Source organism: Saccoglossus kowalevskii, chromosome 14, assembly GCF_978046115.1.
Source record: "Saccoglossus kowalevskii chromosome 14, keSacKowa6.1, whole genome shotgun sequence".
NCBI lineage: Eukaryota > Metazoa > Hemichordata > Enteropneusta > Harrimaniidae > Saccoglossus > Saccoglossus kowalevskii.
In genome coordinates, this window is record NC_140654.1 from 6,964,643 (window position 1) to 6,980,314 (window position 15,672).

General features: G+C 32.9%; 1 protein-coding gene across 3 annotated transcripts in view; it reads right to left on the reverse strand.

The window, feature by feature from the left end:
• Positions 1 to 15,672, reverse strand: part of LOC100372533 (potassium voltage-gated channel subfamily KQT member 1-like) — a 129,483-nt gene that overhangs the window by 24,861 nt on the left and 88,950 nt on the right. For all 3 annotated transcript variants that reach the window (XM_085507845.1, XM_078011909.2, XM_085507846.1), the window contains exon 2: positions 62 to 152. In XM_085507845.1, the coding sequence (XP_085363971.1) occupies positions 62 to 152 (91 nt within the window). The remainder of the gene's footprint in view (positions 1 to 61; positions 153 to 15,672) is intronic.

A 15,672-nucleotide genomic window follows, 5' to 3' on the forward strand; every position in this document is an offset into this window, starting at 1 on the left:
GATTCAAAGAATCAGTTTGTTTCTAAGTGTTAAAAAACGCAAAACAAAAAATTGAACTTACGAGGTAAAAGAGCACCGAATTGCAGATGTGATAATAGCCTTGTATGGTAGAAAAAACACTGAGTACAAGGCACCCAAAAATCACCAAAAATCTATAAATAAAATATAAGAAAAATATATTAGTAAGTCACATGATATGAAATCATATTATCAGGTTTCACATATCAAACACTATTGTGTTTTATGAAGTCAACCAGAATTAATCAACAACAATTTGGTCTCTATGTGTCACACAACTTCTACACAAGATCTAATGACACATTATATTTATTTTGGTGAATTTTCACATATTCCATGAGAAATAAACCTTAGAAAAAGATAATCCAGCCAAGAATCTTTTAATATGGAGGTACCGGTAACACCACAGTCATATAAAGCTGCTGGCTGGCATATACTCATAATTTCTCTGGTGATTTAATTTGTGAAATTTATGACACATTTTTCTTTTTTTTTTTAGAAACTGTTGTTATTTATATTATCATTTATTATTATTTATGATTTATTACTATATAAAACACAACTCTCTATATTGCCATACAGGGTGTACTTGTGTTCAGTTGTCATAGAGGGCATACTTGTATTCAGTTGCCATAGAGGGCATACTTTTATTCAGGTGTCATAGAGGGCATACTTTTATTCAGTTGCCATAGAGGGCATACTTTTATTCAGGTGTCATAGAGAGCATACTTTTATTCAGTTGCCATAGAGGGCAAACTTTTATTCAGGTGTCATAGATGGTAGCAAGACTGGGATGCAGAAAGACAGCTGCTTTTGTCATGGCAGCAAATAAAAACAAATCAGTCTGTTGATTTTGGGGGAAAGTGGTCTAATTTTTACATTTTGAACAAGTAGAGGTTATCTTGTTACACTGTTTAAGAAACTTTCCCAAAGTACAGTTTTCTGAGAGTTTTCAGTTGTTTTGATGTCCAACCTTGAGAATTGCATGAAAAAATGTCGAAATAAAAGGATTTGACTTCGAACTTGAGTTTGTATAGCTCAATGTCAGAAAGCTGATCTTCGAAAGAGAAATATTGTGCTAAGATACCCTTACTTCATCAAAATTGACCATCACCAAATGTGTATAGTACATTATTATACATCTGTCACCGTAACGCCGTATTTTACAGGGTATTTTCATCCTACCATATTAGGAAAAGCGAATTCCAAATATGGAATGATTACACGCGTAAGCGTCCTTTAATAATAAAAACAAACATGGCTGCCACCACGGTTTGACCGAACTCCACACAAAGAAGTTCGCTGATTCTGTTTTAAACTTTTTGAATTTCGGCATTCCAATGATGTATCCTTCGTAGGAAAAGACGTATACTAATAAGGTTTTTTTGGAAGATACCTCAAAGTATGCATGAGACAGTACAACGGCAGTATTGACCGACACGCAGTGGAGATCGATGCAACAGCGTACTGTCCTCGTGCGTACTTTGAGGTATCTTCGTAATAACCTTATAGTGTTAAGCGTGGAATTACCCCCAAAATACATGTGTATTTGTTGAATAACAAGTGATGTTTTACATCACTACAATGCTATGACCTTTGTTTGATTTCACACACACTGCAGGATCTAGCAGTGAACAGATCAGATTTTAACACTCCTAAGTGAGTAGATAATTACTAGAAAAAATTTCGGTGAAAGTGACAAGCATTTGAATCAGAACAATGAAGAGGTGAGAGTTGACTGTCAACAGTCGAATTTAGTTTTGTTCATTTTCATTTGTAATGAGATCATGTTCCTGTGATTGGCCTTCACAATAATCCCAGCTATCTTTGTCTGCTTTGCATTCTAACAAAATACAAAATATTGATAAGAAAATGGCAGGCATGAAAGCTGCATCTGACATCAATCAATAGAGTATAGCTATACAGCTTTGTGCTGATCTCAAATTGAGGCAATAGAAACAGAGATGATATAGCTTGATAAGAAAACGACCAAATCCCTGAACGTGACTGCATTCAAGAAAGTGTTTTCTTCTCCACTTTATTCACTCTATTCTTCATCAGATATACAAAGGTGATAAAAATAGAAGCCAACACTAGCACAGAAAAACCATCAAAAGTAGTCCGTTTATAGTCATGCATCGATGGACAATCACATTTTGTGTGTCATCATTATTATTTTCTCTAATAGCCATATTCTTGAACAGATCTTCAACATGTTTTTGTACGACAATTAACCCCTTGATTTCCAAAGTCAAGTTCAGGCACCATCCATAAAATAGTTCCATTTATAGTCTGTTCTTTTCCACATAAAATGTTGTGAAAATTTCAATTTTTTTATCAAAAACTGGAAATAATGTCACATTTTGTCTGTTTGGTCCAACATTAAGAATGAATTCAGTGATAATTATAGAAAATGTGAAAATGTATTGAAATTTAAGCGAAAAGGTTTAAGACATTTGTTTTTGTCATTATGAAATAATAATAATGAGGTTTTTACGAGGATACCTCAAATTATGCATAAAGACAGTACAGCGGCAGTATCGACCAGTGCGCAGTGGTCGTTGTGATGGCGTACTGTCTTCGTGCATAATTTGAGGTATCCTCGTAATAACCTTATTATTATACATCTTTTTCTTCCAAGGATACACCATGGGAATGTTGAAATCCAAACAGAATCAGCGAACTTCTTTGTTTGGAATTCGCATTTCCTAATATGGTAGGATGAAAATACCCTGTAAAATACCACAAAATTACGGCATGATGTAACTTATGGCGTTACGGTGACAGATGTAACAATCAACTACTGTAGAATATTTTATTATCGCTTGGAATTTATTTTCGCTATTTTCGCTGGAGGGATGATTCAGTGAAAATAAAATCCAGCAAATATACTTTTTTTCCTATATTTCACATTAAACTCATCAAAAATCAGTGAAAATAAATTCCATACAAAACGCCCAAAAAGCCTTCTCAGCGAAAATTAATTCCAGCGAAAATAAAGTATTCCACACTATCTATTCTTTCTTGAAAGGCTTTGCAAATAAACTGTGAAATCTTCTTAATAATTTTATTTTCATCTGCACTGAGCAATTTAATGAATGTATTGGTATGTATTGTGTGAGTCAATTTAATTCAGACAAAATACATGCAATTTTACAGTACTAAACAAGACAGAAAATAACAAGGCAAAGACGGTGGTTTGTTCATCAATGGCTGCCGTGTTAGCTCATATCTCAGTTCATTAGAACAAAGGTATGCCTGCATTATGTTGTTTTACTCTATAGCATTTGTACATTGTATATTCAAGTCACTGGGTTGGAAAAAGCTAGGTTATCAGTTAAAACAACTCTTTAATCATTTGCCTCAAACATTTTTTTGTTACTAATTAATCAGAAACTATCCATTCCGATTTGTTTCACAATTCAGCTCATTGGCAGTTCCATAAAAGAGTTAGTCTGTCACGACATGATGATGTCTTCTCAAATCCAATAACATATATTAGTTATGCAAATTAGATTAAAACTGCAAGATCCTGAATGTACAGTCGATTTGCACAAATTTGATGAAGTGTGCCCTCTAGTGTTCAAAATAAATAATTTGAAATCAAATATATAATTTTGAAGAAAGAAGGAAGGATCTGTGCAAGCCCAAATTATTTTTTAGTACCACATGCATAGTGATATGTCATGTAATAAAGCATATATTCATGATATATGAATAGCATGCATTAGCTGGAAAATAAATTCATTTCCCAACTGTCTCATTGTCGGGCATAGCATAATATTTTATCCCGTGTGTGTAAATTTGGTACCACAATGTGATTTGGGCTCTGCATGTATTGAAAACGGTTGACAGAAAACTCTTATGTCTTTATTTCGTCATATCTTGTAAGCATCTCAGAATCATGAAATGTTGATTATTATGGAAAACAAAAATTTTAGGAAAAGATGGCGAGCAACTTGCTGGAAAAATCTTGAAATTTTGAAAAGGGACTTAAATTACTAATTTGGCTGCATTGATAATGAAATGTTAATTTGATTGATATGATACACATGTCCATTGGTGATTTTCTGTTTACTGCAAGAACTTGTGTAATGCGGGAAATATAGTGTTAAAATACCCTTCCTTCATCAAAATTAACCATCAACAAATGGGGCTAGCATATTATTGAGCATTGAACTACGGCCATACTTTTGTGTCAGTCAAAGCCCATGTGATGTTTTGACATCACTACAACACTATGACCTGTGTTTGTCCTAATTTCATGTTTGATTTTATGCATAAAACAGGATCTTGCAATGAACGAAAAATGTTTTTTCAACACATGCAATGGGTTGGCAGGAATATGATCCACACAGCTGGCATTCACAGTGAACAATACAACTATTCGCAATAAAAACCATAGGAGCCATAATGCTTCAACAACATTCAACAAAGAGCAAAAATGAATAAAATACAACACATGTCAGTTGCAAAACCCAACACAGTAGGTGAGATAGTAGAGTACGACTAGGCTCATGTAGATGTATTCATATTTTTAGCCAATATTTGACTCATCAACACTGTATCTTGCTCACATAAAGACAGAATAATCACATGCAATTGATGTCAAGCTTACAGGAACAAGTTTTCAAGAAATCCTAAATTTCAATCAGGCCAAATTGAAAAGTGATCATGTTAACAACTGACACTGGAAAATAAAAATTAAACATCCGTTTATAAAAACTATTTCCTGTGAAACTTTGATTCCTTTTCTGAAAAATTAATCAAAAAACTGAATGGTTTCTCGCCAGTAAGGATTCATCTTATAATTGACCTGTGCAAACCTGACATAAGTAGAGGACAAAAACGAAGTATAGTAACATTTCCCAATCAAGTTATAAAATAAGATCGGCTTACAGTCTGCCCCCAAAAACACATTAATATCTACCAGTATATCCACAAGAATACATGACATCATAAGGATATCAAATTTGAGGATAACTTTAAAAAAATGCAGAAAATCTAAAAGCAATACAATGTGATTTCCCTAGAGTTAAGAATTTATCTGGTGGCCATTTTGATTTTAAAATTGGTCATAATACATACAAGTGAGGTTCATAATTCAAAAACAAGTGACCTGTCGGTCGGGAAAGCTTTCTGTATGTCTTTAATTTTGTTTTCAATCTTGTGTAACGTATATAACACAATGTGGTAGAAATTTAAAGTTAAATCATAGTCACTTCATGGTTATGGTAGAGCTGGACTATTCCACTTCTTTGGAGGAAAGTAGCAAATCTAATGAAAAAATCTAAGATGAGTCCACTCAAGTGCTTCCACATACAAAAATAAAGCAATTGTAGGAGCTGTTTGTAGAATATTTTTTTTAGCAAAAATGACAAAAATTTTCATTAAAAAATTATAGATGTGTTCATGAAATGATCAAATTTGAGAAATGTCAACTTAGGTACCTACAAAGCAATCAGACTTGCAGTTTTCAAGAAGAAGTTCAAAATATCACTTTTGACCGAAAATAACAAAATATTCATCAAATTTAGAGAATTAAAGATATTTTTCGAGAAGAAGTCAAAAACATATTGTGTATTTTATGAGATGCAACAACTGTACATGTAAAATTCTCAAATAGGTTAATTATTGAAAAAAAAGAAAAAATGACATTATTTATGACAGATTAACTAACAACTAACAGTAATGGTTCATTAAAACAAATAGTTACAGATACAGTAGATCTCAATAAGCAACTACAACCACTACCAGTGCTCAGCAGATTGCATAAATTTTGCTGTCACAAGCTCAGGTCAGAGTAATTTAAAAATATTTTAAATTAGTTAATAAAAACCATCAACGTAATGACAATATGTAAATTTGTCAGTTTTATACAATTTTTTTTTACAATTAGCTTTGTTACACAGTCCATGCCTCAGTAGACTTAGCTTGGTGTAAATATATATATATACAATAATAAAACAACAACAATTATTTCAACATATTCCTCATTATATTTGCCTAAATAGGTAATATTATCATAAATCTAAACTGATAATTCTGTATTACTCAGATAAATGTAGTTTCACAATAAGTAAGACTTGGAAGATAAAAACATAATGACAGGTCAAATGCACTTTTAAAGGCTTCACCTCACCTGAGAACTATTGTACTCCATATTAAACAACAATTATAGTCTTATAATCTACTATTAAAGAGAGATAAGTGATAATCACCAAGGCAACAAGTGAATCAAGTTCCAAAGTGATGACTGGGAGTACAATCTATAAATCCCTTGCAATAATTATTTAGCTGCCAAGCTGCAGCCAGACTACATATTGTTGAGTAAATTGGGCTTGAAATGGGAGAACAACACCAATTTGCCAGGTATTATCCGATAAAGACCATCATTTATTAGTTTACCAATGCTAGGATACCGTAACTGATGCTGTTGCTAAGCAGCCAAATAAAGAAGAGTTGACACTAACAATGGCCTACTAGATTAACAATCAATATTATTTACACATATCTATATTGTCAAGATGAGTGTGATGATCAAACAAAATAAGTAGATTTCTTAACTGACAGCTTGTCATATCATTCCTATAAACATTCCCGACTAGTTCAATTTGCTACACATTATCAAGGGACGACTCTCTGCATGGCTTCTATTTCATAGGTGAACACCAGTACCAATCTGGCACCTACTTGGAAACCGGAGAAATCTGGCTACAAATTATCAAAGAACACTTTGGCTTCTATATCATAAATAGACACCAGTAAGCTATTTATTTACACATTAACAATAGATGACACTGATTCTTTATAATAAGTGGACATTAGTCTGAGCTTCACATTATCACCTGCCACAATTATACTGACAATTATTTCAGCCACTATCAATGCCATGGTCCCTCCCTCATATACATAGTTGCAGACACCAGTGGCATCTACAACATACGGACAGTTGCACCCACAAGTAGCCTTTAAATTATATGAACAGTTGCATCTGTTCATTGATCACTGTGACACATGCAACTATAGATACATATGAATGCAGGTCACAGTCCAAACATCACATGGACAGATCGACATTTGCAGCTACCCTGGCATCTAGATCATTGATGGAAACTGAAGTGACAGCGGCGTATGTACAGCTAAACTGGTCAATCAGACACAACAGCCATCCTGGCCTCTACATACACGGACATATAACAGCCATCCGGGCCTCTAGATCATTATGGACACAGCAGCCCTCTTCAATCAGTCACTTACATGCATTTTCTCCCTACTTTGCTAAACATGCGATTCAATTAGAAAGTTCAGGAAACAGATAGCCCCCAGGGTGGTCACCATGGAAACAAAGATCCACCATTTTTTTTTCTTGATGAGTTTTAAATAAGGATCAGTCTTTTCTGCAGGCATAAAGAACGAACGACGAAGAATGATTAGATTTTAGCCCTTCTAGAAAGTGTGATTGTTTTCAATACTGTTATTATCTTGTAGGTATTCATCATTATAGAACCGATAAGAGCAAATCTCACTGTTTGCATGGCAAAACAAAAATAAAGGTATAATATTCAGAATTTGCTTTCATTCACAAGAAGAATTTTTTTAACAATCACAGAGTCTAGCTGTTTTATCGCTCAAATATATAATACTAAATTTAGTCAGTTTCCCTGTCTCCATGGCAATATTGATTTATATATTATAAATTACGATTAGACAATCTTGGTCAAGTAAGCTATAAAAAAAATTTAAATTGGAATAAATACACTGTTCAATGAAGAACAGAACATCTGTATTATTTAAATAGAGATAATGAAAAAAGCAGACATTGTGTGTGAAGAAGCTCATTATACATCATTTTAAAGAAGACGGTCATCACGCACATTTAAATTTATATAAAAATAAGGAATTATGTGTTTAAGCCAAATGCACTGATTGTGACCCACATATACCAAAACCCATTTACGATTAGATGAAACAGGTTTCTACATCACAGAAAATGATTGAAGAGTGACGTACATCGTAAGTGTAACATTCCTCAATTGTGCACCAGATAGTGTGTATTATCTCTACTCCTGTACATAGCAAGTTATGTGTTAGGCTTGATTGGAGTGGTTCAGAAGAGAAGAGAAAGAGAAAAAAATCCAATCAGGAAATGGTAATCTATTTTTAGTTCATACCCTGTCCTTGCTGCCACTAAGATATCACAAATAAAACAAATGTAATGCAAGCAACAATTTCTTTACTCTGAATTCAGTTCATTTTTTTTTATTCATTTATTGTTTAATAATTTATAAAACAAGTTTTTACAAATTTTCATACTATTCTTAGGTCTAAATTACCATTCCTATTTTTTTTATTCGCAAGATTTGCACTACACTGCAGTTTTATCTCGGAATTATCTTTGCATTCTTTAATTTTTATAGAAGCCTAATGGCTTTGCACAATCTTATTTGAAAGAATACTAACAATGATACTCACACACTATACTGTTTTAATTTTTTTAAAGGAATGTGAATATTTTCACTCCACTTTCCCATTAAAATCGAGCTGTTTGCTTTTTTTTGTGTGGGGGTGTGAAAATGGGTTAAAAAAAATTTGAATGAAAAAGCGTTTGTATTAGAAATACACTTAATTATTAGACTAAGATCAATACACCTTTTCTTTCATGCCAACACGATGCACAAATACCATTTTGCAATATAGTATGAATTGAATCCAACAGGCATTAAGAGTAAGTACAAAAAAATCAACCGCAAATTTTCACCCTATTAAAATATCGTTGAAACAATTTTGATTCTAATGTACTTCAAATGTTTCCAGCTAAACACATATGTATGTTAGGACTTCCACATCATTTGGTTAATTATTTTCTTTGAAATATACAAATCACAATCTTCAAAACTACTCCACATAAGGAGATTCAAGCCACATTCAACATTAAATATCATGTTCACCATAGTTTCATAAGGGTTCATGTCATCAGGATATCAGAAATGAAAAAAAAAAAAAAATTGGAGTCACCAGACAATTTTTCAAGATACAATGGAAAATGGTTGAAAACTGGCATTTTTACACTGGTTTCCATGGTGAGATTATTTTGTCATATCTAAAATTTATGCTCAGTGATATGGGATAAAAAAGTCGTATATTATTATTGACATGAATCCAAATACTCCTGAAACATATCAAAAAATTAATAAACGTTTTTTTTCAGTGGAATAATTTGTTTCCATTATAAACAATGGAAGGTTATTTCCCATAATGCATTGTGAATATGTGCAGTAAGATTCTCAGAACCGCAAAATTTCAATTTGGCTTGAACTACCTTAATTCTTTTCTCACATCTTTATATACCTGTCAGAGGGTATCAGCTTTTTCGCTTCAGGCGCTGAATTCGCTATGTTTTCCATAGCACTGATAACTAATTTGCGAACGCATTCCGAGGGGCAATTTAATATGAGTCTGTGTATAGCTGAGTTTTTATACTGCCTGACTATTTGTGATTAAGTTGTTAACAGTTCAGCTGGTGTGGCGTCAATCAGATTTAGAACTCTGGAAATTACTGATAACTTCTTGAGTGATCTTTTATGAAAACACAGTTACGGTATTGCTATAATTTGACTAGGATATCAATAACATACCAACTACTTTTGATAACAGTAGAGGAATAATAGAAGGAAGGTACTTGATTCACAAATAAAGAACGCATATCCAAGATGGTTTTTCCAATTTAATTTGAGATGAAAATAAGTTCACGGCACATTCTTTGCTTATTAACGGTATCTCCTAAGCCTACTGACTTAACCTTTAAGTCAATGAACAGTGCACTCAACTCAATAAACAGGGCATCAACCATGGCTATAGACAGAAACTGGAAAAAAATGCTTCAATTTTGAATTCTAAAATGCTGACGACACAATTTGGAATATTAATAAACAAAGTCAATATTTTGTCCAACAACAGAGAATGCTATAATTGGGATGCTATCCAGATCAGTGTTATACACACAAATGTAAAATCTGTATTAGAAGCCACATCCCTAATAAAAGACATTCTAGTCTTTTCGAAAAATTGAGACCTCAAAACTCACCATTTCTCATATGTATAGATGCGGTAATAGAAGCCACATCCCCTCTGTTGCATTGTACCTTTTTAACAGAAGATGCAATTTAGTGACAATTTTACAAAATGCGAAAATATAGGCCAGTGAATTTTGTGCAGGAAAAATATCTAGCACATAGTAAAGGGATCAAATTCTACAAAAAAATATGTTAAAAGGGAAGTCAAGCCAAACAACACAATGACCCCCCAAGAAAAAGCTCCACAAATGTTGGAGATTGCAATTTTACAGTTTTTTTATATCACTATTTATTCTCTAGATATTCAACTTTTCATCAGTATTATGTAGTCAGCCATCTTGATTCTCAAGCAAAGGGATTATGGGTGAATTAATTTGTGAATGGTAAATGAAGTTGACTTCAGCATTGAATGATTCAATGTTATAGAGTGATCATTACAAATATAGCATTAATGCAGAACACACATCAGAATGAAACTGAATATTTCACTCAAAAATTTTCAATATATAAGTTACACAACTGCATTTATTTAGAAATTTAATATCCCATAAAGACAATTAATATGTATCGTATAAGCTCAACATTCTAAAATAGTTATGAAGATGATATTGCAGAGACCATTAGATCGGACTCAGGGGTTTTGTTAAGAGTCGGCCACTGGCCATATGGCTTACTACAAGCCCAAATCGACCGTCTACTTTCTGATCTACACCCCCGCCACCCCACCCGACCACCAATACCAGTTTCACTGCAGGCCCTTTCACTGCCGAGAGCCTTTTTATTTTTGTTTCGGCCTGTTGTTACAGGATGATGGCCTGCTATTATATGAATTTGTGAAACCCCTGAGAGTATACTTCTTTAGGAACATCACTTATTTTAAACAATATTCCTATTTGATTATCAATCACTTACTCTCTTATTACTACTCAAAGAGCTGAAGCTCACAGATCTGTAAGTTGTTTATTTATAGTAATTTTTCCTGCCTAAAATTTGGTACATTTTTTGATGTAATTTCCTTTGCTCATTTGGACAAGATTTCTCATTAATCTCTTGATCAACATTTTTGAAAACATCTGGAAAATATTGTTGGTATATTTTGTGAAGGGTCAATTGTTTGTTGATCGAGTAATGTTTATATTGATGTGCAAGTATAATTAGAAAAATTAGTGTAATTCGTTCTTTCTGTTGTTCAGCAGTCATTTGAGCAAATTTTATTTCAGTGGTGTTGAAAATGTCTTAAAGCACATGCATCAGATGGCCATAGTGTGTCATTGTTTACAAACAAGCATCAACCCATGAGACTTTGCATTTTTAGCGTGTGTTGTTATCATGGCTTGGGACTCAATTCCCACGCCTGCGCAGGTGACGACGCTCCCGCTTTAATTCTTTGAGTGCAAAAGGTCACTTTTGTCTCCTATCACAAAATAAAATGAAAAAAAAACAATTCTCATTTGATATTCCCCAAAATGTTGTTCAAGACTTGTAACCTTGAGGTTATTGGGTCCATTTGTCAAAAATTATACACAACATTATAAGCCCGCTGCAGACTACGCTCTATGATAATTGACATAATGGTTTGTCACAATTTGAGCATGTTCAATTTTATCGCATGTTGCTTTTGGTGGTGCACTGCTAGTCGCATGGGTGTTGCGAGAGTGCATCAATAAAAGAGTGGGATTTGAAACCGGAAAAGGACGCATAAATAATGTGCTTTATGATAACGTTATGCTTGGTCGTGAGTGGCGCTTTTGGTCTTTCAATCTTTGTTTTCACATCTCACCTAGACATAAAACATATTGATGCTGGGTGATGTAAATGCCAGTTACTTTTATTGTGTATTATCCAGCGTCAATTGTTGACAATGAAAACAGAAACAACTAACTCCTCACTACTACCTACATTATCATAATGAACAGAAAAAAATACATTTTTTTTTCTCAGAATTTCCACAATTTCTCATAAATGTGATACAACACATGCGTCATAATTGCCACCTACAATGTGTAATGATGAGAGGGAGATAAAGTGATGACATAGACAGTTTTCTGTTTGACCTTTCTGCTGTCTATACACACACTAAATCCACAGCAATCCAAATTTATACTAAGAATTAAGCTGCGGTCTGACATATCATTATATCACTTCATCCTATTTTTACTTGTTTTTATGGCAGTAGAGTTTGAGATTAGACTGCCTCTTCTCCTACTGGTTGCCATAGAAACTGAGATTTTTATTTTCTACCTAGAATTCTACTTCGTTGAATGACTTGGGCGGCCATGTTGAATTTCAGTGTTTTTATCCCTGATTTGCTACTAGTATGTTGGGAAAGCAAGACTAAAATGTAAATGTGATTTTACAATTCTGAAACTATATTTTGTTCCAAAGCTTAAACAAAAAGTTGTGATTGCATACATACAATTTTTTTTATGATCATGGGCTTTTTTTCATCACAAAAGATATTAAATAATACATGATCATTTGATTTGAATGCAAAAATGTAAATTCAACAGGAACATGCTTTTATTATTATATGAATTTTATTTATTTAGTCATCACAATATTAGAATATTTGAAAATACTGAATGAATGCTAAGTTACAGACATGATCATTCAGCATCATTTTTGCTGCATTTTTCCTTTCATGGCTTGAGTATTTCAGCAAACCATGTTTCTGAAGCTAACAATTAAATGCCTTTCATGGCATATAAAGGCTTAATTGACAGTTGATAAAAGGAAAAAGATTATTGATCCTGAAAATAAAATGAACACCGGTCTTTTCTAGGTCTGCAAAAGACATAATAGAGCTATAGAACAGTATCTTCCGGACACAACCCATACAAATCAGTTGACAGTCTACTGATGGCATAATGCTCAGTGTATAGCACAAAATACGGAGTAGAAAATCTGATTTCCTGCTCGTGAATTGTAGTGTTTAACTATAGTAGCGAGCCTAAAAATTCCTTTGCTTCAATCACACAATGTGTCAATGAAGCTTTGATATATCCTGCATTTATGAGCATGAACCAAAATATGAATCCTTTTAACAACTTCCACGTACACATGAATTTACTTTCAAGAGCAATATAGCAGTTTAACTCACAACCTTAATTGGGATATGTTTTTTTGATTCTGAAGTAAGTAATCTATTTGTAAGTATAATCAACCCAATCCAGGTTATTTTCATTACAAATATAACATAAACCCTAGGTAAAATACATCAGTGTCAAAATCTTGATATAGTCTAATAATTCACTAATTTCTGAATTGGCAAATTAGTTTTAAATAATAGATTTATTTTGATCAGGAACGCTTTCTGGTTGTAAATTTTGGTAATAAATCTCTGACACTAAATCATTTTGTGAATAATTTATACACCTCATTAATCTTGAAAGGTTTTGTAGATTAGATATTTCACAAGAAACATTCCCATTAGCAGCAAAAAATATACTTCTCTCTTGAATATTTATTTACTACTAAAAAAATTCTGGAAATTTCTATCTGCAAAGTTTGGTAAAAATTGAATAAAATGACAAATAATGTATGGAAACAAAGTTATAGATAGTAGACTCAAATTTGAATTCTATAAGGAAGTACATAATTCCATTTTACAAACTTTAATATATTTTATATATAAATTGACACATATTATATAATTTGTATTTCACTTGCATTACTGCAGTTTTTTTCACATTTTATAGGTTTGCTAATTCGTACATGTCACGCCTGTCATATAAACATGTTGAACAGCAATGAAAAAAAGTCGGTCGATCATTTTAAGCGTAGAATACTGACCTCTTGTGACGACCTTCAAGCAGTTCTGGGTCATGCAGAACACAAATACATAATGGATATTTTAATTAAATATACTAAAACCCTTTCAGTGTGAGTAATTTCCCACTCGTCTCAATATTGGTAGAAATATATTTCCTTGATTTCCTGTATTTTTCTCTAATTTTTTATGACTTCAAAACAACCTATAGGTCTTGAAAAAAATTTATGAGAAAATGAGCGGATACAATGTAGCTCTGTTGGAATTGACACAAGTTTAACAATAGTAGATGAAAGCTTTAATGACATAGATGCTAATATATGGAAACTGTTTCACAAGTAATCATGAACACTAAAACACATGCACATCAATTTGAAATAGTAAGTACCGGTAAGTCTAGTACAGACAGGATGTTCAAAGGGCATCCATTTTAGTAGCAGTCAACTCCCTGATCTTAAGGGTTATACAAGACAATTTTTAATGATCACGTTTATTCCATGATCTGAAGATCTGGAATTTTTTACTTTTTTTATCGTCTAGGGTGGTAATCCATGAAAATGTAGGTCACTGATGCTGTTAAAGACAATCTTCACTCATAGTCTGGGAATTTATTGGTTTGTAGTTATTTAACAACATGCTGTGGTTTACGATAATTTCTAAAAAAAACAAAAAAAAACTGTGAATCTTGTGTAATGTGTGAAAGATGCGGATCGAAGATCTGTAAAAATCAAATGATATGAAATTGAAATTTAAACTTGAATTACTTTTTTTTATCATCAATATTACTTTGAGCTCTAGTGCTGCATTTCATTTTCATAATAATGTAAGGTTATTACGAAAATACCTCAAAGTATGCACGAAGTTAGTACAGCGGCAGTATCGACCAACGCGCAGCGGAGGTCGATGCGACAGCATACTGTCTGAGTGCATACTTTGAGGTATCTTTGTAATAACCTTATTATTATACATCTTTTCCTACCAAGGATACATCATGGGAATACCGAAATCTAAAAAGTTTAAAACAGAATCAGCAAACTTTTTTGTGTGGAGTCCGGTCAAACCCTGGTGGCAGCCATGTTTGTTTTTATTATCAGAGGACGCTGATCATTCTATATTTGGAGTTCACATTTCCTAATATGGTAGGATGAAAATACCCTGTAAAATACTGCAAAATTACGGCACGCTGTAACTTATTGCGTTATGGTGACAGATGTATAATTATAGATAATTAATTGCATCTATAGACAGACTAATATTCAAAAAGAGTAGTTTTTTGACCCACCAACTACTCACCAATTTAGCACAGACAAATGTGTAGTTTTCATCTCAAAGCCCACTTGGAATGTGGTACTGTAAAGAGGGTAATTATTCACTAGGTTTTAATTTCGCTTATTTCGCTGACTGGAAAATGCGCTAATTTAAAACCCAGTGAATATGTAAAATTTAGCATAGAACACATTATCTAAATGACGAAACAGTGAATTTAAAACCCATTGAATATGCCTGAAATGGTAATTCAGTGAAATTTAAACCCAGTGAAAATTAGTCATTTTACAGTATATTAAATTTGTGTACAAATGCATGAAATTGAAAGAATGTTTCTCAGAGTGCCTAATTTCATTTTTAAACTTAGACACCTCACTGAAAAAATTTAAGGCTAACTTTTCTCCTTGTTCAAGACTCGTTTGTAATGTCAAAATAGCTGTCTTAATGAAAACCCAAGAGAAACTAATTTTTGCTCAAAACATTATATTGAATGTGCTTCCAATTATAAACAGAGGATAAGAGGGTCAGTGTTGCACTTCCTTT